This window comes from Uranotaenia lowii, chromosome 2, assembly GCF_029784155.1.
Source record: "Uranotaenia lowii strain MFRU-FL chromosome 2, ASM2978415v1, whole genome shotgun sequence".
NCBI lineage: Eukaryota > Metazoa > Arthropoda > Insecta > Diptera > Culicidae > Uranotaenia > Uranotaenia lowii.
The window spans coordinates 107,217,561-107,244,967 of NC_073692.1; the positions used below are offsets into that span (position 1 = coordinate 107,217,561).

Below are 27,407 nucleotides of genomic sequence, written 5' to 3' on the forward strand. Positions count from 1 at the left end.
TTTTTTATGTTTCTGTTACTGGAACAATACCGAAAGCATGGCTCCGAACGACTTCGTCATCGATGCTCTCTGGCTTGTAATGGTAGGGTTCATTACAACAAGAGAACATAGCGAGCCCACAAATCGTAGTCGTCATCATTATGCTTCTTTTTGTTTCGAATTTCGGTGCTGTCTGTCTGTTTGCTGGCTGTTCAACACAACAGTTGTTGTTTTTGTTTGACTCTGTTGATTTCTCTCTTTTCGTTCAACCGGTCTCACTGCAACTTGGGGTTCTACTGGAGCTGCTAAACTTGCTCGTTGCTTTTAGTTTGAGTTTTAGCGTCCCGCCGATCGGACCGGTCGGAATAGTTGGGGTAAAATTGTTATTCCGTTTGTCGGCCGTTTCCGCGCATTAATTTAAGCAGCAATTGAATTTCGTTCACTGGTGCGCCGGTGCATTTTTTACGTGTTAAACAATCTGTTGATTCACAGCAGGCCTTGCAAAACGTGTGTGCAAAAAACCATAACTAGTCAAATAAGATCTTTGAAGTGCTCTGATGGAGGTTTGTGCGGACTTCGTAATTGTGTGAATCGGAATCGGTGAAAAGTTAAAGGGAAATCAAAGGGAAGAATTTATGACCAGCTGTGTTATTGATTAAACATGACAGCAAAGGGAAGCAAGAAAAAAACCGCAATCAGTTTCTCGGTTTTGTGGCGCTAAACTAGCCACATTCTCTAGCTGCTGCTTAGGAGCTTGAATGGAAGAAATCGTGATGTGTTGAGTGAATGAGACTGCGGGACTTGCTGGCGCTATTTTGCTCGTACCATATATAAGTAGGTATTGATGGAGCTGGAACCAAACATGCTTCGGGGTTGGGTCAAATTGGTGGCTTTTGTAGGAGATAATTGAAAAAGGTTTGCCTTTATTTTGCAACGGTTCGTAAAATTACTTTTCGATGAGTGGATTATGTCATGCATGATGTAAACTTGATATTTAAATAGTTTTTGCACGGCTTAGAAGTGTTGGATAAGTAACAAATTTGACTTAAAATAGTTTTGTAGGTTGATGTTATCAATCTCTTATAAAAAATCGTTGTCTTAAAAGGTACTTAAAGAATCTTGTAAAAAAAACCCTACCTAAAACTTGACTATTATTAAAACATTTCTAAAACAAAAATGATAAAATTGACAAAATGACAAAAAATGCCAAAAACGACAAAAAATCACAGAAATGACTAAAATGACAAAAATAAAAAAAAATACAAAAATGACAAAATTGAAAAAAAAAACAAAAATAAGAAAATTGACAAAAATTCCAAAATTGGAAAAATGTCAAAAATTGACAAACAAAAAAGAAAAATGACAAAAATTACAAAAATGACAAAACTGAGAAAAATGACAAAAAAATAAAATTCAAAACTTACAAAAATGACAAAACTGAAAAAAATAATGACTACATATAATACAATACTTACAAAAATGACAAAAGTGACAAAAATGACAAATATAAAAAAAATGACAAGTAGTGAAAAAAATGACAAAAATGACAAAAATGACAAAATGACAAAAATGACAAAAATGACAAAAATGACAAAAATGACAAAAATGCCAAAAATTACTAAAATTACAAAAATTACAAAAAATAACAAAAATAATAAATATGACAAAAATGACAAAAAATACAAAAATGACAAAAATGACGAAAAATGACAAAATGAAAATTGACAATTATCAAAATCTGAATCTGAAATCTGAATCTGATATCTGAATTTTAAATCAGAAATCTGAAATCTTGAATATGATTGGAATCTGAAATCTGAATTTGAAATCTGAATCTGAAACCTTAATCTGAAATCTGAATCTGAAATCTGAATCTGAATCTGAAATCTGAAATCTGGTTCTGAAATCTGAATCTGAAATCTGAAATCTGAATCTGAAATCTGAATCTGAAATCTGAATCTGAATCTAAAATCTGAATCCGAAATCTGAATCTGAAATCTTAATCTGAAATCTGAATCTGAAATCTGAATCTGAATCTGAATCTGGAATCTGAATCTGAAATCTGAATCTGAAATCTGAATCTGAATCTGAAATCGGAATCTGAAATCTGAATCTGAAATCTGAATCTGAAATCTGGTTCTGAAATCTGGTTCTGAAATCTGAATCTGAAATCTGAAATCTGAATCTGAAATCTGAATCTGAATCTGAATCTGAAATCTGAATCTGAAATCTAAATCTGAAATCTGAATCTGAAATCTGAATCTGAAATCTGAATCTGAAATTTGAATCTGAATCTGAAATCTGAATCTGAAATCGGAATCTGAAATCTGAATCTGAAATCTGAATCTGAAATCTGAATCTGAAATCTGAATCTGAATCTGAAATCTGAATCTGAAATCTGAATTTGAAATCTGAATCTGAAATTTGAAATCTGAATCTGAAATCTGAATCTGAAATCTGAATCTGAAATCTGAAATCTGAAATCTGAATCTGAAATCTGAATCTGAAATTTGAAATCTGAATCTGAAATCTGAAATCTGAATCTGAAATCTGAATCTGAAATCTGAATCTGAATCTGAATCTGAAATCTGAATCTGAAATCTGAATCTGAAATCTGAATCTGAAATCTGAATCTGAAATCTGAATCTGAAATCTGAATCTGAAATCTGAATCTGAAATCTGAATCTGAAATCTGAATCTGAAATCTGAATCTGAAATCTGAATCTGAAATCTAAATCTTAAATCTAAATCTTAAATCTGAATCTGAAATCTGAATCTGAAATCTGAATCTGAAATCTGAATCTGAAATCTGAATCTGAAATCTGAATCTGAAATCTGAATCTGAAATCTGAATCTGAAATCTGAATCTGAAATCTGAAATCTGAATCTGAAATCTGAATCTGAAATCTGAATCTGAAATCTGAATCTGAAATCTGAATCTGAAATCTGAATCTGAAATCTGAATCTGAAATCTGAATCTGAAATCTGAATCTGAAATCTGAATCTGAAATCTGAATCTGAAATCTGAATCTGAAATCTGAATCTGAAATCTGAATCTGAAATCTGAATCTGAAATCTGAATCTGAAATCTGAATCTGAAATCTGAATCTGAAATCTGAATCTGAAATCTGAATCTGAAATCTGAATCTGAAATCTGAATCTGAAATCTGAATCTGAAATCTGAATCTGAAATCTGAATCTGAAATCTGAATCTGAAATCTGAATCTGAAATCTGAATCTGAAATCTGAATCTGAAATCTGAATCTGAAATCTGAATCTGAAATCTGAATCTGAAATCTGAATCTGAAATCTGAATCTGAATCTGAAATCTGAATCTGAAATCTGAATCTGAAATCTGAATCTGAAATCTGAATCTGAAATCTGAATCTGAAATCTGAATCTGAAATCTGAATCTGAAATCTGAATCTGAAATCTGAATCTGAAATCTGAATCTGAAATCTGAATCTGAAATCTGAATCTGAAATCTGAATCTGAAATCTGAATCTGAAATCTGAATCTGAAATCTGAATCTGAAATCTGAATCTGAAATTTGAATCTGAAATCTGAATCTGAATCTGAATGTGAAATCTGAATCTGAAATCTGAATCTGAAATCTGAATCTGAAATCTGAATCTGAAATCTGAATCTGAAATCTGAATCTGAAATCTGAATCTGAAATCTGAATCTGAAATCTGAATCTGAAATCTGAATCTGAAATCTGAATCTGAATGTGAAATCTGAATCTGAAATCTGAATCTGAAATCTGAATCTGAAATCTGAATCTGAATCTGAATCTGAATCTGAATCTGAAATCTGAATCTGAATCTGAAATCTGAATCTGAAATCTGAATGACAGTTCATTTTCAGACTTGATGCAGTGCAGACGTATTTCTCTTTTATCCATAGTTCGATTTGTGAAATCGTTTTCAAGGTCATTAGTCATAACCTCTATAGACAGTTATTGCTCTGAGAAACACGTGGTATTAGTGCAAAATGGAAGCTAAAGTTGTGAGGGAAAATACATTGAAGTTGCGTTTTGGACCAACTACTAGAAATCCTTCGAACGAAGAAATTTTCGGACTTTTTAAAGAACAAGGGTGGGCTGCAGATGACTTAGCAGCTATGTACCGCGAGGACTATTGCCTGTTTGTTAAGTTTAAAACAGACAAATTAATGAAAGACGCTTTACTTAAGCTGGGGCCATGCGTTGACTTTGTATACGCGGATGGAACCAAAATCACGGTTGGAGCTTCAGAGGCAAATGGCACTTTCAAATATGTTCGTGTCTTCGGATTGCCTCCAGAATTGGACGACAGACAGGTAGCGGTGGTGTTTTCTCGGTACGGCAACATCCAACAGATGGTTCGAGAGCGATACCCGGCAGAGTTGGGATTTCCAATCTGGAATGGCGTCCGTGGTTTGTATATCGAGCTACGTGAGGAGATCCCAGCGCAGGTTTTTGTTCAACACATCAAAGCGAGGGTATACCATGATGGCATGGTTAACAAATGCTTCAAATGCGGATCCACAGAGCATCTGAAAGCAAATTGTCCAGCTCGGAGTACGGTTAATGTCCGGTTGGCATCATATGCTCATCCCGAAGCAGGTGGTCAGAGTGGAAAAGTCAACCAACTACAAGTTCCAGCACCAGTAGATGAAGTCGCCTTTCCGGCGTTGGCGAAAGGAGCTGAAAACGTTGCAGAAGCCGGACCAAGTGGAGTGAAGCAGTTGCTCGTGCGTACCGAGCCGACTGGTAACCCCAAGCGGAATCGAGTGTCCAAGACCGAATCGGGGAGTTCTGAAGCAGGGAAAGCTAAAAGGTCCATGGTTGTACCGGAAGCAACGAGTCTGCTGAAGCTGCAAGCGAGAAGGTCTCGTTCGATGACAACGAGGAATACGGCATCGAGTCAACCGAGTCAACCAACAGTAGAGGTAGCAAGCTTAGATAGAAACACGTGTGAGAATTGAGGTTAGGTGAGTCATGATTAATTACTCATACAAAGTTAGCTCTATCAATTTGAACAGTACCACTACCAAGATAAACCAAAATTTGTTGAAGGATTTTATTATTGATAATGATATTGATATAGTTATGCTACAGGAAGTGGCATATGAGAATTTTAGTTTTGTACCCTCACACTTTTCAGTGGTTAACTGTGTAGAAGGTACCGGTACTGCTATACTTATAAGGAAATCTTTTGAAATATCGAATGCATTATTTGACTTAGATGGAAGAATTGTGTCTGTTGTAGTAAACAATATTAATTTTGTTAATGTTTATGCATATTCAGGGTCAAATTTTCGAAGAGAGAGAAATGATCTTTTTACAAATCGTTTATCATTACACATGCATAAAACAAACACTAAGGGTACTGTTATAGGTGGTGATTACAACTGTATTCTACATGAAAGTGATACGAAAGGTCGAGCAAAAAATTTTTGTGCTGGCCTTCAATATTTGATAGATGTATTTGAAATGAAAGATGTGGCAAAAGTAATGAAGAAGGCGGAATTTACATTCTTCCGTGGCGATTCTGCTTCCAGATTAGATAGATTTTATGCACCTGATCCAATTCTGAAAGACATAATAGAATTTCGCACAGTTCCAGTCGCATTTTCGGATCATTGTGCAGTGTTTATTAAAATGAAAATTGCTCAAAATGAACTCGTAACTTGTGGAAGAGGTTATTGGAAATTGAACCCATCCTTGTTAGACTGTACAGATATTGTTTCTAGGTTCAGAAACGAATATCAAATACTTAAACAAAAAAATTTATACATGACGGATCGTAAAACTTGGTGGCACGTTTGCTTTAAGAAAAAAGTGAAGCAATTTTTCAAAAACGAAAGTTGGATTCTTAACAGCAGAATTAGAGAACAAAAAGCAAGTGAACTTCAAAAACTTTTTCAGTATTTTGAAAGACAGAAAACTGGAGAAAATTTATCTGAAGATATCAAGATTGTCAAGTCTAAATTAATGGAGATTGAGAACTCAAGAATCGAAAATTATTTCCGAAAATTGCCAGAAACTTCCTTTGTGCAGGGTGAAAAGATTAGCGTTTTTCAAGTATCCAAACAAATTCATAGAGGAGCTACAAGTCATTCAATGCGAATTAAAAATGCTCAAGGCCTTGATTTAAATAATGAACAGCTAGGGATAGTGATCCATGAACACTTCTCAAACCGGTTCAAAAAAGATGAAAATGGTAACCGAGCAAATGATGCAGAAAATTTTACAGAAAATATAACAAACAAATTGGAAATTGACGACATTAATCAATTGTGTTTGCCAATCACTGCAGCAGAAATTTATAATGTTCTTGAAATGTGCAGCAAAAAGAAGTCTCCAGGGCCGGATGGGCTTACTTTTGAGTTTTATTTGAAGTTTTTTGACATTTTAAAGGAAGATTTGGAAGATATTTACAATGGATATTTTACGGGTGAATATCTGGCCCCTAAAGAATTTTCAGAGGGCATTATAACCTTGATTCCAAAAAAAGGAGATCGGGAAAACCTGGATAACTGGCGACCCATTACAATGTTGAATACGGATTACAAACTGTTTACTAAAATATTAGCTACGCGAATGAAAACCCACACAGAAAAACTTTTGGGACCGGGACAAACCGCATGCATTGCTAATGGTTCTTGTATAAACAATCTACAAGATATTCGAAGGATTCTAACAAAATCGATTGAAAATAAAAGAGTAAAAGGTTTTTTACTTAGTTTAGACCTCGAAAAAGCTTTTGATCGAGTGCAGCATGATTTGCTTTGGAACGTCCTACAAAAATTTGAAATTCCAGAGCAAATGATATTGTGCTTGAAAAGAATCTATTCGTTAGCTTCATCACGTGTTTTGTTCAATGGATTTCTGTCGAGAGAAATAAAAATACAAGCATCAGTAAGGCAAGGCTGTCCTTTGAGCATGTTGTTGTTCATTCTATATTTGGAACCATTGATCAGGAAAATTTATAGAAGTACATGTGGAGTTGTTGCTTACGACAAGATTCTGAAAGTTATCGCATATGCAGATGATGTAAACGTGTTTGTACGTAGCAGTGAAGAATTTGATTTGATCATTCAAATCATTAATTCTGTCGCCAGTTTTACGGGTTTAAAACTCAACTTGAGGAAATCTTCCTTCCTGAGGATAAATGGATGTTTTAGTGGACCTAACCTAATACAAGAGACGCATGAACTCAAAATACTTGGTATTACATTCAAAACTCAATGGAGTCAAAGCATTGATAAGAATTATGAAAGGCTTGTAGCGGATATAAAACACAGGTTATCATTAAACAATTTTAGAAAAATGAGTTTGTTGGATAGAATCTGGTTTGTCAACACCTTTGTTTTAGCAAAGCTTTGGTACACAGCACAAATTTTTCCTCCTAGAAATGTTCATTTGGCAAAAATAAAAGCAGCTGTTGGAGCATTCATATGGAAGAATAATGTTTTCAGAGTCGATAGGCGTCAATTATTTTTACCCTACGAAAAAGGTGGAATGAATTTTCATGACCCAGAAGCAAAGTGCAAAGCCCTCTTTTTGAAGAGTGTGGTGAAAGATGGTCCTGATAAATACTTGAAAGATCTTGAAGTGAATTCAAGGTTAACTAGGAATGGCAGAGAATGGCTGTTGGAAGGGATTCAAATACCAGATGAATTAGACTTGACTACGTGCCCATTGTTATATGGATATTTTGTTAAAAAGCAAAACTGGACACCAAAAATAGAGGAATTATATCCAGAAATAGAATGGAAACATGCATGGACGAATATAAGTTGCACTTTTCTGCAAGCAAGAGATCGTTCAAAAATATTCGAGCTGCTGAATGACCTTATACCTAATAAGAAAAAACTGCTACAATACGGCGTGAGAAATCCCATTGATGACAGGTGCGAAATTTGTAACGAGATAGACAGCAACTTTATTGGAAATTGAACCCATCCTTGTTAGACTGTACAGATATTGTTTCTAGGTTCAGAAACGAATATCAAATACTTAAACAAAAAAATTTATACATGACGGATCGTAAAACTTGGTGGCACGTTTGCTTTAAGAAAAAAGTGAAGCAATTTTTCAAAAACGAAAGTTGGATTCTTAACAGCAGAATTAGAGAACAAAAAGCAAGTGAACTTCAAAAACTTTTTCAGTATTTTGAAAGACAGAAAACTGGAGAAAATTTATCTGAAGATATCAAGATTGTCAAGTCTAAATTAATGGAGATTGAGAACTCAAGAATCGAAAATTATTTCCGAAAATTGCCAGAAACTTCCTTTGTGCAGGGTGAAAAGATTAGCGTTTTTCAAGTATCCAAACAAATTCATAGAGGAGCTACAAGTCATTCAATGCGAATTAAAAATGCTCAAGGCCTTGATTTAAATAATGAACAGCTAGGGATAGTGATACACAGCACAAATTTTTCCTCCTAGAAATGTTCATTTGGCAAAAATAAAAGCAGCTGTTGGAGCATTCATATGGAAGAATAATGTTTTCAGAGTCGATAGGCGTCAATTATTTTTACCCTACGAAAAAGGTGGAATGAATTTTCATGACCCAGAAGCAAAGTGCAAAGCCCTCTTTTTGAAGAGTGTGGTGAAAGATGGTCCTGATAAATACTTGAAAGATCTTGAAGTGAATTCAAGGTTAACTAGGAATGGCAGAGAATGGCTGTTGGAAGGGATTCAAATACCAGATGAATTAGACTTGACTACGTGCCCATTGTTATATGGATATTTTGTTAAAAAGCAAAACTGGACACCAAAAATAGAGGAATTATATCCAGAAATAGAATGGAAACATGCATGGACGAATATAAGTTGCACTTTTCTGCAAGCAAGAGATCGTTCAAAAATATTCGAGCTGCTGAATGACCTTATACCTAATAAGAAAAAACTGCTACAATACGGCGTGAGAAATCCCATTGATGACAGGTGCGAAATTTGTAACGAGATAGACAGCAACTTCCACCGAATAGAATCGTGTCCTGCAATAACTGAAATCAAAGAATGGACAGAAAATATAATCAGGTCGCAAATGGAAGTAGAATTCCGGAATATGGAAGACATAATTTTTTTGCCAGTAAAAAGAACGAGTGATCGAAGTAAAGCTTTGCTATGGTAAGTGGTACATTACATAAGTTTTGTTTTAGAAAGATTTCCTCGTTGTAGTCTTTTTGCTTTTAAAAAAAGTATCAGAGAGATTAGATGGAACTATAGGACTGTGTTTGAGAGACATTTCAGTACTAGACTTAATATCTGCTGATTGTATCTAGATTCTAAGAAATGAGCTTTAAATAAATTCAATACTTTAAAAAAAAAAAAAAAAAAAAAAAAAAAAAAAAAAAAAAAAAAAAAAAAAAAAAAAAAAAAATCCGAAATCTGAATCAGAAATCTGAATCTGAAATCTGAATCTGAAATCTGAATCTGAAATCTGAATCTGAAATCTGAATCTGAAATCTGAATCTGAAATCTGAATCTGAAATCTGAATCTGAAATCTGAATCTGAAATCTGAATCTGAAATCTGAATCTGAATCTGAAATCTGAATCTGAAATCTGAATCTGAAATCTGAATCCGAAATCTGAATCTGAAATCTGAATCTGAAATCTGAATCTGAAATCTTAATCTGAAATCTGAATCTGAAATCTGAATCTGAAATCTGAATCTGAAATCTGAATCTGAAATCTGAATCTGAAATCTGAATCTGAAATCTGAAACCTGAATCTGAAATCTGAATCTGAAATCTGAATCTGAAATCTGAATCTGAAATCTGAATCTGAAAACTGAATCTGAAATCTGAATCTGAAATCTGAATCTGAAATCTGAATCTGAAATCTGAATCTGAAATCTGAATTTGGAATTTGAATCTGAAATCTGAATTTGGAATCTGAATCTGAAATCTGAATCTGAAATCTGAATCTGAAATCTGAATCTGAAATCTGAATCTGAAATCTGAATCTGAAATCTGAATCTGAAATCTGAATCTGAAATCTGAATCTGAAATCTGAATCTGAAATCTGAAATCTGAATCTGAAATCCGAATCTTAAATCTGAATCTGAACTCTAAAATCTGAAATTTGGATCTGTTATCTGAAATTTGAATCTTTATCTCAATCTGTATTTGAATCTGAATCTGAAAGCTGAAAGTTTTTCCTCAGTGAACTGAACTCGAAATTTAAATTTATATTTAAAAACCATTTTTGGTTTTTTCAAAAGTTTTTTTTATCAAGAATGTGTAAATTCGAAAGGAAATTGATAACGTATGATGAACGTAACAACGGAAAGGAAAATTTTTCTTCAACTCCCAAAAGCTTGGATCATCATGATTCGTTTCGATTCAATCCGCACGATCTGCACCCTTTGCTTGATTTTTTTTCTCAAACGATCCCCATCATTCGTGATGCAGGCTTTTCTCTAAACTGGAGCTATAAACCAACGTTTAGCAGTTTACTGGAAGGCTTAATGATTATCATTGCAAACCGACACATTTTTCACAGGTAGAGAACAAATGTAATGTCGGAAGAAAGTGATCCCGAGACCTCTGTCTTGACTTTTGGAGCGAAATCTGGAAGATACTGGTGGGATGGAGGCGTGACTGGGAATAAGCTAAGAGAAGGTTTGTAATTTTTCCTGTCTTTATTTTCGAGGCAAAATAGGTCAAACGATGCCGTTTCTTTGTTGATTTCTTCAAACCAGCATTGACTTCAGCTGGATGACACGTTGCTATTCAAACTAGTTAGATGCACGTTTCCGTTTTGTGATTAAGTATTGTTGAAACGGTTCTGCTTGAAATGTCCACAGCTTTTGATTCCGAGCAAAAACGCGACAGAAAAATTAAAGAAACGGATTAAGAAATGGTTTAGGCATTCGTTTTTTCTAATTAATTTACCCAGCACGCGTCGCGCAACGTTTACGAATGAAAGATTTCCCTGCATTCCCATGATCCATCATCATGCTACATCCATCCATGATAGTTTTGCTCTGCTGGAGAGTATCGCCCAATTGAAAATTGTCATGCTGCTATCAGGCGAAGTGACGATCAAATCTTCACGTTACGATTAACTCAACAATTTGAGTGATTGAAGCATTGCGAGCTGTTACTAGTGAAAGGGCTTGAAATGACACGTTAGATTCGCGTTTAATCATAGAAGAAGTAACAAATTCTTTCCCTCCTTCGGCAATCGAAACAGTTGGAAACTGGTTAAAATGAGCAGTAATTAAAATTATAACCGTACTCGATAAATGTATGCAGACTGGTTTGATGAACATTTTATGAAGTACGAAATGGGTTGGATTTGCTTTTCCATGCTCCACATACGGGGTACATAAATTATCAACGGTTGACACGCCCATCGTAATTAGGAATTTTCTTCTTCAATTATATCGACTTTTCAATGCACGAAGAAGGGCTTTTTTTATCTAAACATATTTTTCTCTGTTCTTTAATACATTGGACTATTATTAGTACCTTATTAATAAGTGTAGTGCAAAAAAATATTTCAAAGATTATTCTCACGCCCGTTTTTTTTTGCAGTGCAGTTTTTTGAGTGAGGTGAACAATTATTTACTGACCAATGACCCTGCAATCACAAAACGTTATTCGTGTCTGATTCTTTATGTATAAAATGAAAATGCTTTCTTCAGTTATTTTTTCAAACATTTCTCGTCTAAGCCTTCATTAAGTCGTATGAAACATATTAAGAATTCACAGGAAACTGCTGCAAAAGTTATCAAAACAACTTTCAAACTTGTATTTCATATTTATAAACCTACTCGTAGTTGAAAAATTTATATAGAATATGTTGTCCAGGCTACAAATATTCTAAATGGAAAGAAGTTGCGACTAGTTTATGTCAATTTTTATATTTTTCATAATAAAACTCTTTGTTAACATTTTGTTTCATACGGCGAAAGGAAAGCTCACGAGATTTTCACCTTTTTTCAGATTTTTTTTTATTCCTCTTTGAAAAGCATTAAAATTTTTTATTTGAAGCTGAATATCGTCTAAAATTACATTTAATTTTGTTACAATATTTTTAAAAGCATAAATTTTGCCCAAATCGGTTAGGAAACTAGAAATACAAAGCAATTTTTAGCAAGGGATGTCAAACTGACTCTCTAGATCTAGCAAGTTTTTTCTCATAGACTTTCAAGAAGCGTCCTTGAAAGTAGTTAGTAGTGATACAATATTAAACATTTCAAGAATTCATTAGGGGCCCCAGATAGAAGTTTCGTCAAACTTCCAATAGTTTCTGTATTGAAACTCTGCTGTTTATATACATATTTTCATAAATTACATAAATTCTACAGCAGGAATTATGTCAAAAAATCAATTCAATTCACCATAAAAAAAAAACCCAAAAATACAATCTCATGTCAGCAATGAAATCCTGGCTTTTTATCATAAGTGACATCGAGAGATGCTCGCAAACGAAATATACAGCCATGGCAAAATCGGAATTGCAGATAGATGGGATTTGATAAGCTTGACTCAAGATAGGTTTACAAAAAAAAAATGGAATCGTGTTAATTGAAGTTCTTGAACAAAAAATTTTCGAACAACCTTATTCTAAACTTTATGTAAAATTGGTTAAATCCAAATGTTTGTATGGGTAAGTGAAAGTATGTAAACAAATACTTATGATTCTAGTTCCGCTAAAATACGGCACCATTCCCAGGTAACAATTTTAAAAGACATACTCCGTCTTGGCCGATTTAGGATTTCCAAACTGAATAGACGTGGACAACCTAAGGTAAACACAAATAACATTTCAGCTTTATTATGGTCAGCCATACATCGTTAGGACTATAGCATATTCAATTCATGCGTCTGAATCGATAAAAAACGCTTTAAAATCTTCTGTAGACCTTTGATGTTTTTTTTTCAAGTTTTTTCCCTTCATTTTTGTTGAGTAATCCCTGGGTTTTGATCAAATTTGTACGGATATTGTCCGAAATTTTGGTTGTCAATTTTGAAACCAATACCCGGATTTTGTCAGGATTTTGCCGGGATTTGTCCGGGCCTGACGCGTGCTGAATAAAATCTGGCAACCTTACTATAGCATTAATCTTCATAAAACGCTAAAGCGCATTCCAAGCATCACCATAACTCTAAAAAAGCTAAAATTTGGCTATTTGGCCCTTTTTTTAGAAACGTCATCATGACTAATTTTTAATGCTACGATAAAATCCTTATGCTGTAAAATTTTGTTCGCCAAAGCTTATATAGTTGTAATATATGAAATAAAGACATATAAAACACAATGGAATTGATTGAAATTAAGCCCGAAAAAATATTTTCCAATTCTTGACATAGTGAATCCATCAACATGGCGTCATTTTTTGCATTTAGATTTTTCAACCAACATGGCGTTAGTCAATTCAGACTAATATAAATAGCAAAAATTTTGACGTTTCTATCGCAAGCCAACCAATTAGACGCGTAGGATGAGTTCCTCATTTCTGAGTTGTTACTCATTAATACAGTAAATGAGGATAGACTTTTTAAATGAAATAAATAAGGGATTGATTGTAAATGTCCGTTTAATAAAACCATGATTTTAATTCTAAATCAACCTTGAAATCCATGATGGCGGCTTTCGCGCATGGAAGCCCCACAATATTAGTATTTGGTGATGACATCTACTAGAAGAAGACGAATTTTTCTATCTGGCGGCTTCTGCTGAAGTTTAACACGTTCGTCGCCACGTCACCCATATTCGGGTGACGGGTGTATTTCCTGGGAGGCCCCGTCACATCAAAAAGCATGTGACGCTCTCTCACTCAAGTTAGCCGCTCAGTTTAGCCACACGTTACAAATAGTGGAGTTCTCCCTGGTTGCTTTCTTGCTCTGGGATTTTCTTTGGGCCCGGCAAGTAAAACAACCAAAGTGAGCGTGGCGACGAACGTGTTAAATGCTGTAAATGATTTAAAATCGCATGAAAGCCCCACAATATGAGTGTTTGGCGAAAAAAAGCTTAACTAGAAGAAATAGAATTTCGCTATCAGACTCCATTATTAATCCAAAATGGCGACTTTCGAGCCGCCATCTTGGATTTAAAAATGATGTCAAATAGTGAAATTCGATTTCCTCCAGTTTATCCCTTTCTCCCAATACCCATATTATTGGAGTTTCATGTGATTTTAAGTCATTTACAGCATTAAAAGTTCAGCGAAAGCCTCCATCTTGGATTTAAAAGTAGCGTCTGGTAGCGAAATTCAAATTCTTCTCGTTTAGTCCTGTCACCCAATACCAAATATTGTGGGTCTTTCATGCGATTTTCAGTTAAAATCATTTTAAAGTTCAGTGGAAGCCACCATCTTGGATTTCAAGATACCGTCAGATAAAGAAATTCGACTTCTTCTTGTATAGCCCTTTCATCCAATACTCATATTGTGGGGGTTTCAATCGATTTTCAGTTTACAGCATTTCAAAGTTTAGCGTAAGCCGTAATCTTGGATTTCAAAATGAAATCAAAATCAAATAGATGATGGATGGATTTTAAGATGGCTTTGAACAGCCTTTCATCCAATAACCTTATTGTGAGATTTTCAGTCATTAACAGTTTTGGAAAGAAAAGCGGAAGCCGCCATCTTGGATTAATGATGGCGTCAAGTAACAAATTTTGTCTCCTGCTGGTTGGACCTTTTCACTCAATACTTATATTGCAAAGATATTCATAACACTTCCGGTGAATTGAAGTTTTTCAATTCAATTTTCATTTTTTTTTTCAATATTTTTTCAATTTTTTCAATTCAATTTTTCAAATTGCAATTCAAATATGAGCATTTTAACCTGAGCTGTCCCCCAGCAATCATAAAATCGCATTAGAAACAATAGCTCAAATCGTTAAAATAAGCCAAATAAATAAACCTACCAAATAAGTAAACTATCGTAAAAATGGTTACTTAAAGTCGTTATTAATCGGATATGGTGAAAAGTCCGCCATGTTTGCCAATTTGTTCTCCCGTGTGTGATTCAAGAGAGAAAACAACCTTGTTGTTCTCTTTGAGATAAACAGTGGAACCAGATTGCTAAAAATCAGATGATTTGGAAAAAAATGTCCAATGAGAGAAGCAGCAAATATTGTCGCTGGCAACGGTTTGCATGCATTGAGAGCAAAACTTGCGCTCTCTCGCATGCATCCAGGATGTACGAATTAAGGTGTTTAATATCGTCCTATTTGTCTAATTCTTATCGCTTAAGCCAGAAGTTAAAAATATGTATATATATTGTCTCCACTTTGGCCGGTAAATGCTGTTCTTTTTAGTTTTATGCGATGATTCTATAATGTATATGAAACGTATAACATAGTTGGTTGAGAAATATACCAACAAAAATATTTGCTGGGCCTGGTTTGACATCTTGATCGAGAACTGTCACCAAGTTTTATGACGATTTTAAAATCAAGGACTGAGTGTTATTATAAAACATGCAAAAGAAAGCTTTGAGCAAACTTCTAAGTTTGTGTTTTATTGTAGTTTTTACAGAGCATTCATAACTTTTTCAAAACTACTTAAATAGTATATTTAGTAAAAGCTTTATAAGAGTTTTCAAAACTATCTGAAAACAAGAAAATAAGCATTTTTCATGATTATGATAAAACATTCATGGAACGAGCTGCACAAAAAATGCCATAATTAAACCATAATAAAAGTTCCAAATGCTAGTTGGCTTAATCTGTGTTACTTGGGAACCAACTCCAAAACACTTTGTTGAAATGTAGTCCGCCTGCAACAAAAACTTCTCCAATTAATTTGGAAAAGTCTTTGAGAATCTTGTAGTTTTTCGATGCTTATAGTTTATCTAAGTATTTTGAAAAATTGTTGCACTAGGGGCTTGAACCTCTGCAAAATTAACAAGATTATGGAATATTCTGGTAATTGTTGTCTTAAATTTGGATAAAGAAAAGAAATATCATAAATTTAAACTCTTTATTACACCTTTAAGGAATAGTGAATCGTTATGCGTCAAATGTAATTCAAATCATCTTGAAATTTTTGGATATTAAAGCATCAAAATTGTTCACAGCTAATGTAACCATTATCTTCGATCAAGCCTTTCGGATTGTGAAGACGCTGCCTTATATCAGCTCCAGCGATATTTTGACACTAAGAAAAGTTTGATAGCCTATACATGTTTCAGGGCTCCCAGGAAATATTTTTATTTCTAAGGTTCCTAACGAAATCATTAAGTCTGTGATATCAAAATATGTTTACTGGAAGCGCCCTGAAAGTCTAGACAAAAACTTCCCTGGTCTTTCTATTCACGATTTTTTTTTTTTTTAAATAAGTTTTAGAATTTCGATCAAACAAAAATGCACTGCAATCATGATTGTTTCTTAAGCATGTTTCTTCTATTCTCTTTTGTTCGACACCGAGTAATGTCAAATTTACTAACCAAATCAAAACATTACCTAAAAATCATTTTTACATTACTAGATTTTAATAATTAAATTTTTTTTCAGATAGTCTGAGAGTTGGAATATATACAGATACATCAATCCATAGTGTTAAATTGACACTCCAAGAACTGTTAAGGTTAGCGGAACGTGATTAGCATGATAATTGATTAACTTATTATTGACTTTTTCCACTTACTAATGCTTTAACATGCTTATAAATAAGCATGTCAGTCAGTAACATATGAACTTCTAGTAGCTACATTTCAAAAACTACTAGTGTTTCACTTGACTTTTTCATAATGGTTCTTGCTTAAAACCTTCTTGCTTAAAAATAAGAATTTTAAAATTTAAATAAGAGCATTCGCACTTGATCACGTTTAACTTGTTGCAACTTGCATAACCGTCAACAATAAAATAAACAAATTTAATTGTGAGAACGAATTACTTTCAACAGCAGGGCCAGAACAATGCATCAGTGAAGAAACTCCAAAAAGCGCCAACCGGAGAAGCTCGCTGGTGCATAATTTGTGCCACATTGGAGCATCAAATGGATGGACGTAAACAAAGATCGACCCCAAAGAGGGCTCTCTCCCAAACTTTTCGTTTGTCGGAGTCACAACAACGTCAGGTAGCACCCGTTCGCTTCACGGTCCATTATGAGTTTTTAGCATCCATCAGCAGTTTGAGACGTTCGACGGAAGCAGACCACACCTTACTATAACTTGAATTCGTCGACAAAAACCATTGCTCAACTTTGGGTCAACCGGAAGAGTGAACGAGTAAAAGTCACCTTTTTAGTTTATGTTTTTTGGAGGTGAACAATTCAGCCAAATTCGCCATAAGGTAACTGCTTTCAATGTCGGCTTGGAATGATTTCCATGAGTAGGTTCTATGTTTTAAAACTTGCCAGAAACGTAATAAGTTGTTTAAAAAATCGCTTCAAACAGGAATAAAACCAAATTGGATCAACTTCCAAACAATTGACCCTACAATGTTTCACAAACCAAACTAAACATATTTAGTAGATAGATTGTGACGGTGAAAACAATCTCTTCGGTTTGGTTGTTTTGTTTCCACTAGCTTGGAGGTTTTCCCTCGTATGGCCCGAGGAGCATAGGCCAGCTCTAGCTAGATGCCTCCGGTCGGAAAGTTGCACAAGAAATACCTTCCTACCAGAGCTGTCTGTAACTATGGTTTTCTATTTTGTTAAGTTACCGTGAACAATTTTAACGCCAGCCGGTGCAAATCGCTTTGTGTTGAAGCTTGTGATCTTTTGTTTCGATTCGCCGTAATGAACTTTAGTAGATTGAATTAGCAGACTTTCAAATGACTGCGATTCGATTAGTAGAATGGTACGAAAGAAAAAATTAAACTAATCTAAAGCAGATACAAGTTGCAAAATTCAATAAAGTTCGACGTTAGAAAAGTTTCTAGTAAATTTTTCAAAAGAATGGTAATGGCAAACAAGTAAAAAATTTTGAACTCATTTGCAATATACAGATTTCTATGAAATGTGATGGCAAATTTATCAGTTTTCAGTTAGCTTAGCTTAACTTAGACTACTCATATCCACCTTAAATCATTAGGCCCGAAATGCTTTAATTAGTCTTCAAAATAACCACCACTTTCTCGTGGTTTAAACAAATATATAACGTACCATGTATCCATGTTTCAGGATCTCTGGCGTGGCTCGGTTGAAAAAATTCCAAATCGCCAATGGTTGCTTCTCCGTGATTGATTGAGGCCATAAATTTTGTACAAGGGCCAAAAGAATGCAGCTTGGGATTAGCAATTTATTCTCAATGCACAAAACTCATACTCTCCTTTAAAAAAAAGTTATCAATAACGGCGCCGGCCACGTCCTAGTAGTCAATGAGGGTTGAAGGAAGAATTGTTAGTAAGATACTTTTTGGGACCATAAACCATAAATCATGAACCTGTTATTCCAGAAATCGTCCAAAACTTTTTTTAAACTCTGAAACAATGATAAGTCAGTATTACCAGATATAGAAATCGTCTATACGCCTACGCATCTATATTAAAATATCTAGGGAAGGGTTGTGTTAGTAAGGGAATGGTTTGGATCAGGAGTCATTTTTGGTAAATAATCCGATCTTCGTTTTACTTCCACCTTTTATGCTTCTAGACATTTCCTATTTATCAATATCTTTGAGGCGTTATTAATTTGAAAACTTATAAAGAATTATGGTTTAGCTAACATGAAATTGTAATAGAATTGATATTCCGAATCCAATCGATTCATTTACGACAAGCTTTGCCCAGAAATAGTTGAGTCGGATAGCAGTTTAGTCAATTCGTAAATATGTCTCCAAAAAGTTGAAACTATGCAGATTCGACATTTACGATTTGAGTGAACTGCTTTACGATAAATGGGCTGTCCATCGATTGAAACTCTATTCGATATCTCCCTTTCTTCCTTTGACCGGTTCGTAAAAAGAAAATCTCACCTAAAGAGCTATAGCATAGATCATATTAACTTATGAGTTGGCATCGTGGTAAGACACCGGACTGCGAATTCGGAGGACTGGAGTTCAAATCTCGGTCGAGGAAATTTTTCTTTCGTTTTACTCATATTACTTAAAATCGTTTATTTTGCATTTTGTAAAGAGATCGCATCATTGGAATCTTGTCATTGTAGTTATATCGTCTCTAATTTAGCTTTATGCTATTTTGGTAAATTTAATACAATCTTTTCATCTGGTATAATTGTTTGAATTATTCTTTTGTTTCTTCGATATACCTTCTTAAATGTTTGCTGGGGACCTCTCACTCAAATAATCAGAAAAGCATTCATTCGAATTTCCTACAAGCTAGCTGTTTCCCTTAATATAAGCTTGCCAGATTGCCCGGGTTTATCCGGGTTTGCCCGGATATTTGATGCAAAATTTCGAGAAAGTCCGGTCCGGCCCGGTTGCCCGGATATCGTGAAAAAAGTCCGGATATTGCCCGGATTTTTTTTCACAACTTTCACAAAGAAATAAAAAAAATCAAAGTTTTGAGTAAGTTTCAGCAAAATCGATTAACGGTATGGAAATTTTCAACGGTTGTTTCAAATAATTTCACTGATTTACTTTTATAAACCTTTGAATATTTAAGTGTTCCAAAAAGTTTTTGGAGTCTGCAATTGCATTAATAATATATTAATTTCATTTTTTTTTTTGCATTTTTTCTTTGCTTTTATATATAATAACACTTGAATTTTGTCCGGTTTTTTCCCGGTTTTGGATTTGAAAAATTGTAATCCATGCCCGGATTTTTCCAGGTTTTTGATATAATCTCTAACACACTGATTTTCAAAACGACTATTGAAAAGAAATTACAAATAAATACTAAACAATAACATGGAATGAAGAATCAAAAAGTTCTAGGTGATGTTATTAAGAAACATGTTTAATTGTGGGAATGGTTTGCAGAGAGTCCTTTTGAAAAACCTTGCGTCTCGTTGACCATCTTTGCCTCTATATTTTAGTAGGTTAATACTTTTCAATACTTAAGTATTAGAGCTCATGGACTCTTATGCGTGATAGCCGAATTTTCAATTTTCATTCGACTTATTTAGCAGTCACGATATATGAAATTGTTGTGCGTCCTTTCCTACACCTATTTTTTATTCTTGTCTTCATTAACAAATATGAACAAAAATAAGTTGATAAGCAAAATCACAAAAAATGTATCTTCAATTAAACAATTTTTCCATTCAATTTCCGCAATGCTTAGAACCTGAAAACTTTTGTCGATTGTTATTCAGCGACAATAGAACATGCACCAAAACAAAACATGATTTTGACCAAATTTTATTATATTATTTTTATAGTATTCCGTCTTCGCAATCGTTCTCTAATTTATGATTAAAAGTAAGTTAAGGATTTTATCGATACGTTCTAATTTGAAATTTACTAAATCAATCTCTTTAATTAATAACTTAATTATTTCTGGCAGATAATATAAAACTTCTTCACGTCTTTACTTATCTTCCATGTTGAAAATGCTTTTCCAAAAGGGATCTAAGAAAAAAAATGAAGGTATTCCTTACACAATTTTCGTTTTGGAATTGGTCGGTGCCAATTAAAAATTTGTCTTCCAGATTGCCACTGATCAACAGAGAAACAACATGTTAACGTTTTTTGAGAAAACTTTTATGTTTGAGAATATAGAGACAAAATTTATTCTACAAAATTGTAGATGTTACATAATATTAAACTTTTCTGAAGTAATGAGAGCTCTATCTCTATTCAGAACTGGGTTATAAAGCTATTAATTTAAAATATATTTTAAATTTTTTTTTTACTTGACTATTGTTAGCTATGAACCAACATAAATATTCGCTAAGCAATACGCAAAATGACGCACATTTTGCAGTAAATTTTAAGTCTCTACGACCTTTTCTTCCGAAGTTATCGCCATTTCAAGATTATTTTTTCCTTAGTTTGCAAACTTATAGGGTAAAACATTTTGAAGCTTGATTCAAGTACTACAAACTTAGCCAGAAACTACTCGTCTCCACACGGCCATCCTATGTCACCTAAGGGTAATATTAGAATGAGTAGATTTGGGGTCATTTTTGGATTTCTCAAACCCTGGGGTCTTAAAAGCTTCGTCTTCAAAACTTATTCATGATTTTTTGCAAAATTGAATACTTTGTACTGAAAAATCTGCATCTTTTTTTGTTTTTTTTCCTCTGTAATCAAGCCTGCTTATGATTTTTGTGCCAATTTTTAAATTCTCTATCGAAATTTTTCAATATCTCGTTAGGCACCTAGCAGTTAAGTCAATAAAATTTATTGTTTTTCAATGCCAAAAAACTTGCCCTCATTTAACACCAAATTTTTGTCTATTAAGATACGAAACTACAATTCTCGGCAAAGCTGTTCAGCGCAAATTCTCCTAAAAAAATTATAAATGTGCATAAAAGCCATAAGCAGCTTCGGTTGCACAGAAGAATAAAAAATGATGTTAATTTTCCGATATAAAATATTCCATTTTCTCGAAAAAACCTCAAAGTTAAAATTTTCTCATGTAAACGTTACTTAAAAAATCTGCAAAAAATCATGGATGAGTTTTGAACCAAAACAAAGCTTTTAAGAGTCCAGGGTTTGAGAAATTCAAAAATGACCATAAATTGACTAAGTTGCTAGTGTAACATTTCAATTTTTTTAGTCTATATACGGAATAGTGAGCATGCGACTCTTGGGCCATATCTCGTAACCGCGGTATAAGAAATAGTTTTCATAAATATTTTAATTGAATAACTTGACTTTATTTAAAAAAACTGATGATAATCAAAGCAAAATTTTCAACATGCTTGAGTTGATTCAAAACTTTATGTTCTATTGTTTATATTATTAATTTCAAAACCATACATTTTGGGAACGATATTTTTCCCTTAACATTCATTTAAGGATAATTGGTCCCTAAAATTTTTAGACACATTTCTTTCTCGAAAATGACTCGGGATTATTCCTGAGCATAATTCTACTAATACTTAAAGTCTTTCTTCACACGGTTTAAAATTTGCCGTTTACATCTGGGACTTTGCTCACAGAAACAATGGTAATTTGCGAGAACCGTGTAAAAGAACACTGCTAATTACACACAAAGGTGTTAAAAAGCCGCGTTATGAAAATGGAGCAAAACCAGCTCGTGTTAATGACATTGTTATTTTGTTTTATAGAAAAATCATGAAAGATTATTTTGATTAAAAGATATAAAACTTTGACCTTAAAGCTATGAGCTTTATGATAAAAAACTAACTTTTAAACGCTACCTTTCTAAGACCTAATAACTATGTATCGATGAAAAAGTTATAAAGCTGAAAATTGCCAAGGATATTTAATTTTATGAAGAGATTAATCACCGTTATTTGTGTTTGTTACTTTAATTTATCGGTCTTATCGGTGAAAAGTGATTTCCTTTTAAGTAGAGACATCTAAAGATTATGAAATTTTATAGATGGATAGAAGGTTAGATAAAATGAAAGACGGTGAAAAGCTGCGGGTAGAATTTATTTAGAAGCATCATCATCACATATCAAATTTTTGTTCCGCAATTCTAACCTTCTATCCATCCATAAAATTTCATAATCTTTAGATGTCCCTACTAAAAAGGACATCACTTTTCACCGATAAGGCAGAAAAATTAAATTAATAGCCAATGATTTTTCTTGAACGTATTAGAAATTTCATTGTATATAATCATTACTTAACACGAGAAAAAAAATCAATTTCCAGAAAAAGCGATTTGTTAACAGAGATGCATTTTACCCTCAAATAAACGTGAAAATGAGAGAATCTTTTGTTAACTAAAACTCAGTATCACTGCCAAGATTTCTTTTAATCAGTTCTCTGAACTCTAAAGATCAATTGGGATTTCATCTCCAAGCTTTTTCCAACCCTTTACCGCTGTTATTTGGTCGCAAATTGTCCTGTAAAACGCAATGAGTAAAATGTACTCATTGAGTGTTAAACGATAATTTGCCACAAATATATAATCTTTGATCAGGCATAACCTTTTTTTTTAAGCCCAGTTACAGTCGGACCGGACCGGAGTTACAGTCTTCCGGTGAAATGTTAGTCTTTATTGAAATTTTAATAAAATCAACATATTCACGCATTCGATTGGTAAAGAAAAAAAATTTTGATGAAAAACCAGTTTTTTATGCTTCTTCAGGACACTATTTCTCAGAATCCCTTTCACACTTGAGATTCAGTGCAACCTTTTCCTGTTGTCAGATTCCTCTCAAATTTGGCATATGGCCTTCTGATGATTCTCTTAAACCATCGAAGTCTTTTCTGCAATTTTTTTATTTCAAAGTAGGAATTGGAAAAGTTAAATAAAAAATATCCTTAATGGTGATTTTTATTGAGGATTAAACCGAGAATAGCTCTTCACACGATGATACAAACAACACGCTTTGTTTAGCAAAGTTTAAGTGCACAAAATCCGCATCTTTTGATGGTATTGGTATCAAGAATATTGTACGCTTTGTACACATTTTGGTCAGTTAAATACACAATTTTTTGTCCAAAAAATTTTTTTTTCATGAAAATGGCTTGCTTATTTCCATTTCGATACAAATTTGGTTCCATTTTCATTTTTAACGTATAAAGTCTGCTTCATTTAATATTGGAACAAATTCTTTTGCTCATTGTGGCGCTCCTAGTGGACGGATTTGGAAACTTTTTTCACCCACGTGTCGGGAAATTCATTACCTTTCACCATGTATTTATGTCATAACACCAAACGATAGCATTTTGTAAACAACCGCCATGGAAGCCGAACGGAGAGATCAAATTGTGCACAGTTTTCTTGAAAATCCATTGTTGTCGTTATCGAAGCTAGCTAAACAGCTTAAAATGCCCAGAAATACCGTATGGCGTGTTATCAAGCAGTACAAGGAAACATTGACGACGGCTCGGAAGCCGCATTCGAAGCGTCGGAGTGGAACTGTCGACCGGAAGCTGCGTGGGAAAGTCATCAAGGCCGTCAAGAGGAATCCCAATCTTTCAGACCGCGATTTGGCCAATAAGTTCCAGGCCGCTCACAGTACGGTGCGACGAATTCGTCTCCGGGAAGGAATAAGGTCATTCCGAGCCAGCAAACAGCCAAATCGGACGCTGAAGCAGAACAATGTGGCCAGAATCCGTGCTCGAAAGCTGTACGACCAAGTGCTGACCAAGTTCGACGGATGTATTCTGATGGACGATGAGACCTACGTGAAGGCGGACTTTGGGCAAATCCTAGGTCAAAAATTTTATTTGGCGACGGCTCGGGGGGATGTACCTGCAAAATTTAAGTTCGTGTTTGCGGATAAATTCGCCCGCAAGTACATGATTTGGCAGGGGATATGCAGTTGTGGACAGAAAACCAAAGTCTTTCTCACTGACAAGACAATGACATCAGAAGTCTACAAAAAAGAGTGCCTACAGAAACGGATTCTGCCGTTTATTCGTGCCCACGACCGTCCAGTAATGTTTTGGCCGGACTTCGCAAGCTGCCATTACAGCAAAACGGTTATGGAATGGTACGCAACGAACGGGGTCAGCGTAATACCGAAGGACCTCAACCCCCCAAACTGCCCCCAGTTCCGGCCGATAGAAAAATACTGGGCAATCACGAAGCGGAGGCTTAAGGCAAAGGGAAAACTTGTTAGGAACATGACTCAAATGAAGAACTGGTTGAATCAAATCGCCAAAACGGTGGACGAAAAGGGTGTGCGCCGCCTAATGTGCCGTATTACGGGAAAAGTACGAGAATTTCTTCGAAACAGCAATGAATAATTTTTTTAATTTTTTTTTTATGAAAGAGTAAAGAAAATGCTACATTTGTATAAAAAACAAATTATGAATTCGTTAATAAATGGCTGAACTACACGCAATTGTTTGTGTTCCAATATTAAATGAAGCAGACTTTAGTATTTAATCCAAACAAAATTAAAGAAATATTAAATAAATAAATTTTGTGAAAATTTTTGAACCAAAAATTTATTTATAATCTAATATTTGGAAAGAGGTCTTTTTTCAAAGATTGCGCTTGCGGAACCTCAAAACATGATATTTTTAGTCGACCCCATACAAAAGTTTGTTCTCCACATCTTTATCTACCATTTGGAGGGTGAGCCTCCAAATTCCCAGAAGTTATGCTATTTTGGGATATTAAGTTTGAATTAGATCTCTTCAAGAAACATAGTTTCTTTGAGATCCTATATGTGTGTACTATTTGAATCATTTTTTGAAAATCTTTCTGTATTAAGATAGGTTACTACCACATGAAATGTACGTTCTACCTTTAACAATTCCGATCATATATTTTTTCAATTACTCGATTGCGACATCCATTTATTGCAAGAAATCGAGTCACTTGAACTGTGGTGGCACCTATACTAACCGCTTTATTTTATCGCATTCATTTTCGCCCCCTGTCTCTTCTTAGAATCGACGACACTTTCATCGGCAGCCAGTAAAAACAACGACTCATGAAGTAGGTACTAACATAGGTACACCTACTTGCGTGAGTGGAAAGCTCGGTCACATTCACGCGGTGTGGCGAACGACGACGCCTAGGGCAGTCTACGACGGAACGCGCCACCGACTGGAAGCATCGTCATTCCGGTGCCAGATTGTGAAACAGCAAAAAAAAAGTGAAGAAGCGCCACCGAATGAAATAGTTTTGCAGTTTATGTGATTAATTTAAGATAGGCTGGTTTAAGTGGTTTAAAAATTCAGCAACCGCCAGTATTGGAAAAAGTGAATAGTTTGAGTCATGAGTTAAACCTGGTTGGTGGTTCAGTGGGGAAGTGCGGAATCCGTTGTAGGCGGAAGTTACGGTGAAGTGTCTTTTCTTTATTTTCGAAACCCGAAACGAAACAAAACGAAGTCAAGCGAAACGTGCAAAGTCGGTAGATAGTATGAATCGAAAACCGTTTGTTGAAAGTGATATAAATTTCAATTCGAAACGGACGACTTGGCTGGCCGGTGGCGTGGGAATGGCCGGCCCAAAGAGGCGTCTCAGTTGTTGGAAGAACCGCTGGAAGCTGACGACGTTGACCGTGTTGGTCACTTTGGCGGTACTTTTTGGTGCCAAAGCCAGTGGGGTGCAATCACAGGAAGCGTTCATGAGTGACAGCCATCATCCGGATCATCCGGATCGTGACTTCGAGCATATCATAGATTCACCCTCGGCTGCGCCAGTTTCCGATACCAGCAAGGAGATCATAACCAATCACATTCCCAGCCATGGATTTCATGGGGATGACGAAGACGGCAATGAGTCACATTACGAGTATGAAAATGTTAATACCCGGGAAGGTGACCTGCATTATACCGAGATATCGGGTGACGTTGTGCTAGGGGAAAAAGTTCTTCGGGCCTCCGAGAGTCCATACTCGTTGCGAACGGATTTGGAAGTCGAGCGAAGGGCTCGCCTGATCGTGGAACCCGGAGTCACGATCTACTTTGCGCCGATGGTTGGGATAACGGTGCGTGGATCGCTGGTGGGATTGGTAAGTTTATCGTATTCGTCTGTCGTACTTGCTTTTCTAGATCAAAAATTCCGATAGTGTGTAAGCGACAGTAAGCGTGCTCAGCTTATCTTATCTTGGAGAATATGTGTAGTCCGACTACAACCCACCAACTTGATGTGTAGGGACCTAGGTGATGACTGATAACGCGTATTTCATATGTTCCATATGTTATGAAACTTTGGAGCGCTCAGTATCTGTGAGGCACCTGTTAATATTTGTTGATACTGGGGTGTAGCAGAACAGCGCTGAATAATAGAACTCTTTGTATTCTGCGAGTTGTTTGGATTTCTTATCTTTTGATACGTCAGGTGCACCCAGTTTAGGAATCTTGTTTTATCATACAGATGTTGCATTCCGACAAAGCGTATCGCGCAGGCAATTGCAATTTAAAGGGCCAAATCAAACAAGTTATATCCATGTAGAATGTGATCAGAAATAAAATTGAAAAAAAAAAATGGTTCTTCAATGGCGAACCCATTACTATAAATTTAACCTGGTCAATATGACTTATTCCAGTGGGATTGGGCTTCTTTTTTTTAGAATTTTAAATTTTCTCTTCACAAATTATTCTTATTCTAAAGCGTATAAATTGCTCTATCCAATCCATCCCTTTTCTCTTCTTGGAGCATCAAGTGTTTAGATTTTTTAAGTACTATAAAATGTGGGAAAACCTTGATAACTACCCTGATGTGACACGTAAAAAACTTGAAAAATCGTTGCACAGGTGCGTCAGAAATGAAATATAGCGGAAAACAGTTGTTAGTGTCTTCCATTCAACCAAATATTGTTGATTTATTGTTCGATAAAAACCACCCTAGGAATTTCCTGGTAAGGTGTATCTCACGTTTTCTTTATATTGATTCCCTCTTTTTGAAACTGTAATTTATCAGAAAATGCAAGTTTATGCATTTTCGCAAAATTTGATCAGAATCACTTGTCAGTTGATTGAATTATACCGTATCTACCGAATTTAGCCATTAT

The 27,407-nt window shown here is 34.8% G+C and overlaps 1 protein-coding gene across 6 annotated transcripts in view; it reads left to right on the plus strand.

Annotated features, from left to right (window-relative positions):
* The window catches only part of LOC129744101 (protein bark beetle-like), a 99,551-nt gene that overhangs the window by 16,811 nt on the left and 55,333 nt on the right, over window positions 1-27,407 (plus strand). For 5 of the 6 annotated variants that reach the window (XM_055736464.1, XM_055736468.1, XM_055736469.1 and 2 more), the window contains exon 2: window positions 25,337-26,405. In XM_055736464.1, coding sequence (XP_055592439.1) covers window positions 25,812-26,405 — 594 coding nt within the window. In that variant the 5' untranslated portion in view covers window positions 25,337-25,811. Of the gene's footprint in view, window positions 1-328; window positions 814-25,336; window positions 26,406-27,407 lie in introns of those variants that run through there. The other variant, XM_055736465.1, reaches the window with a different exon arrangement.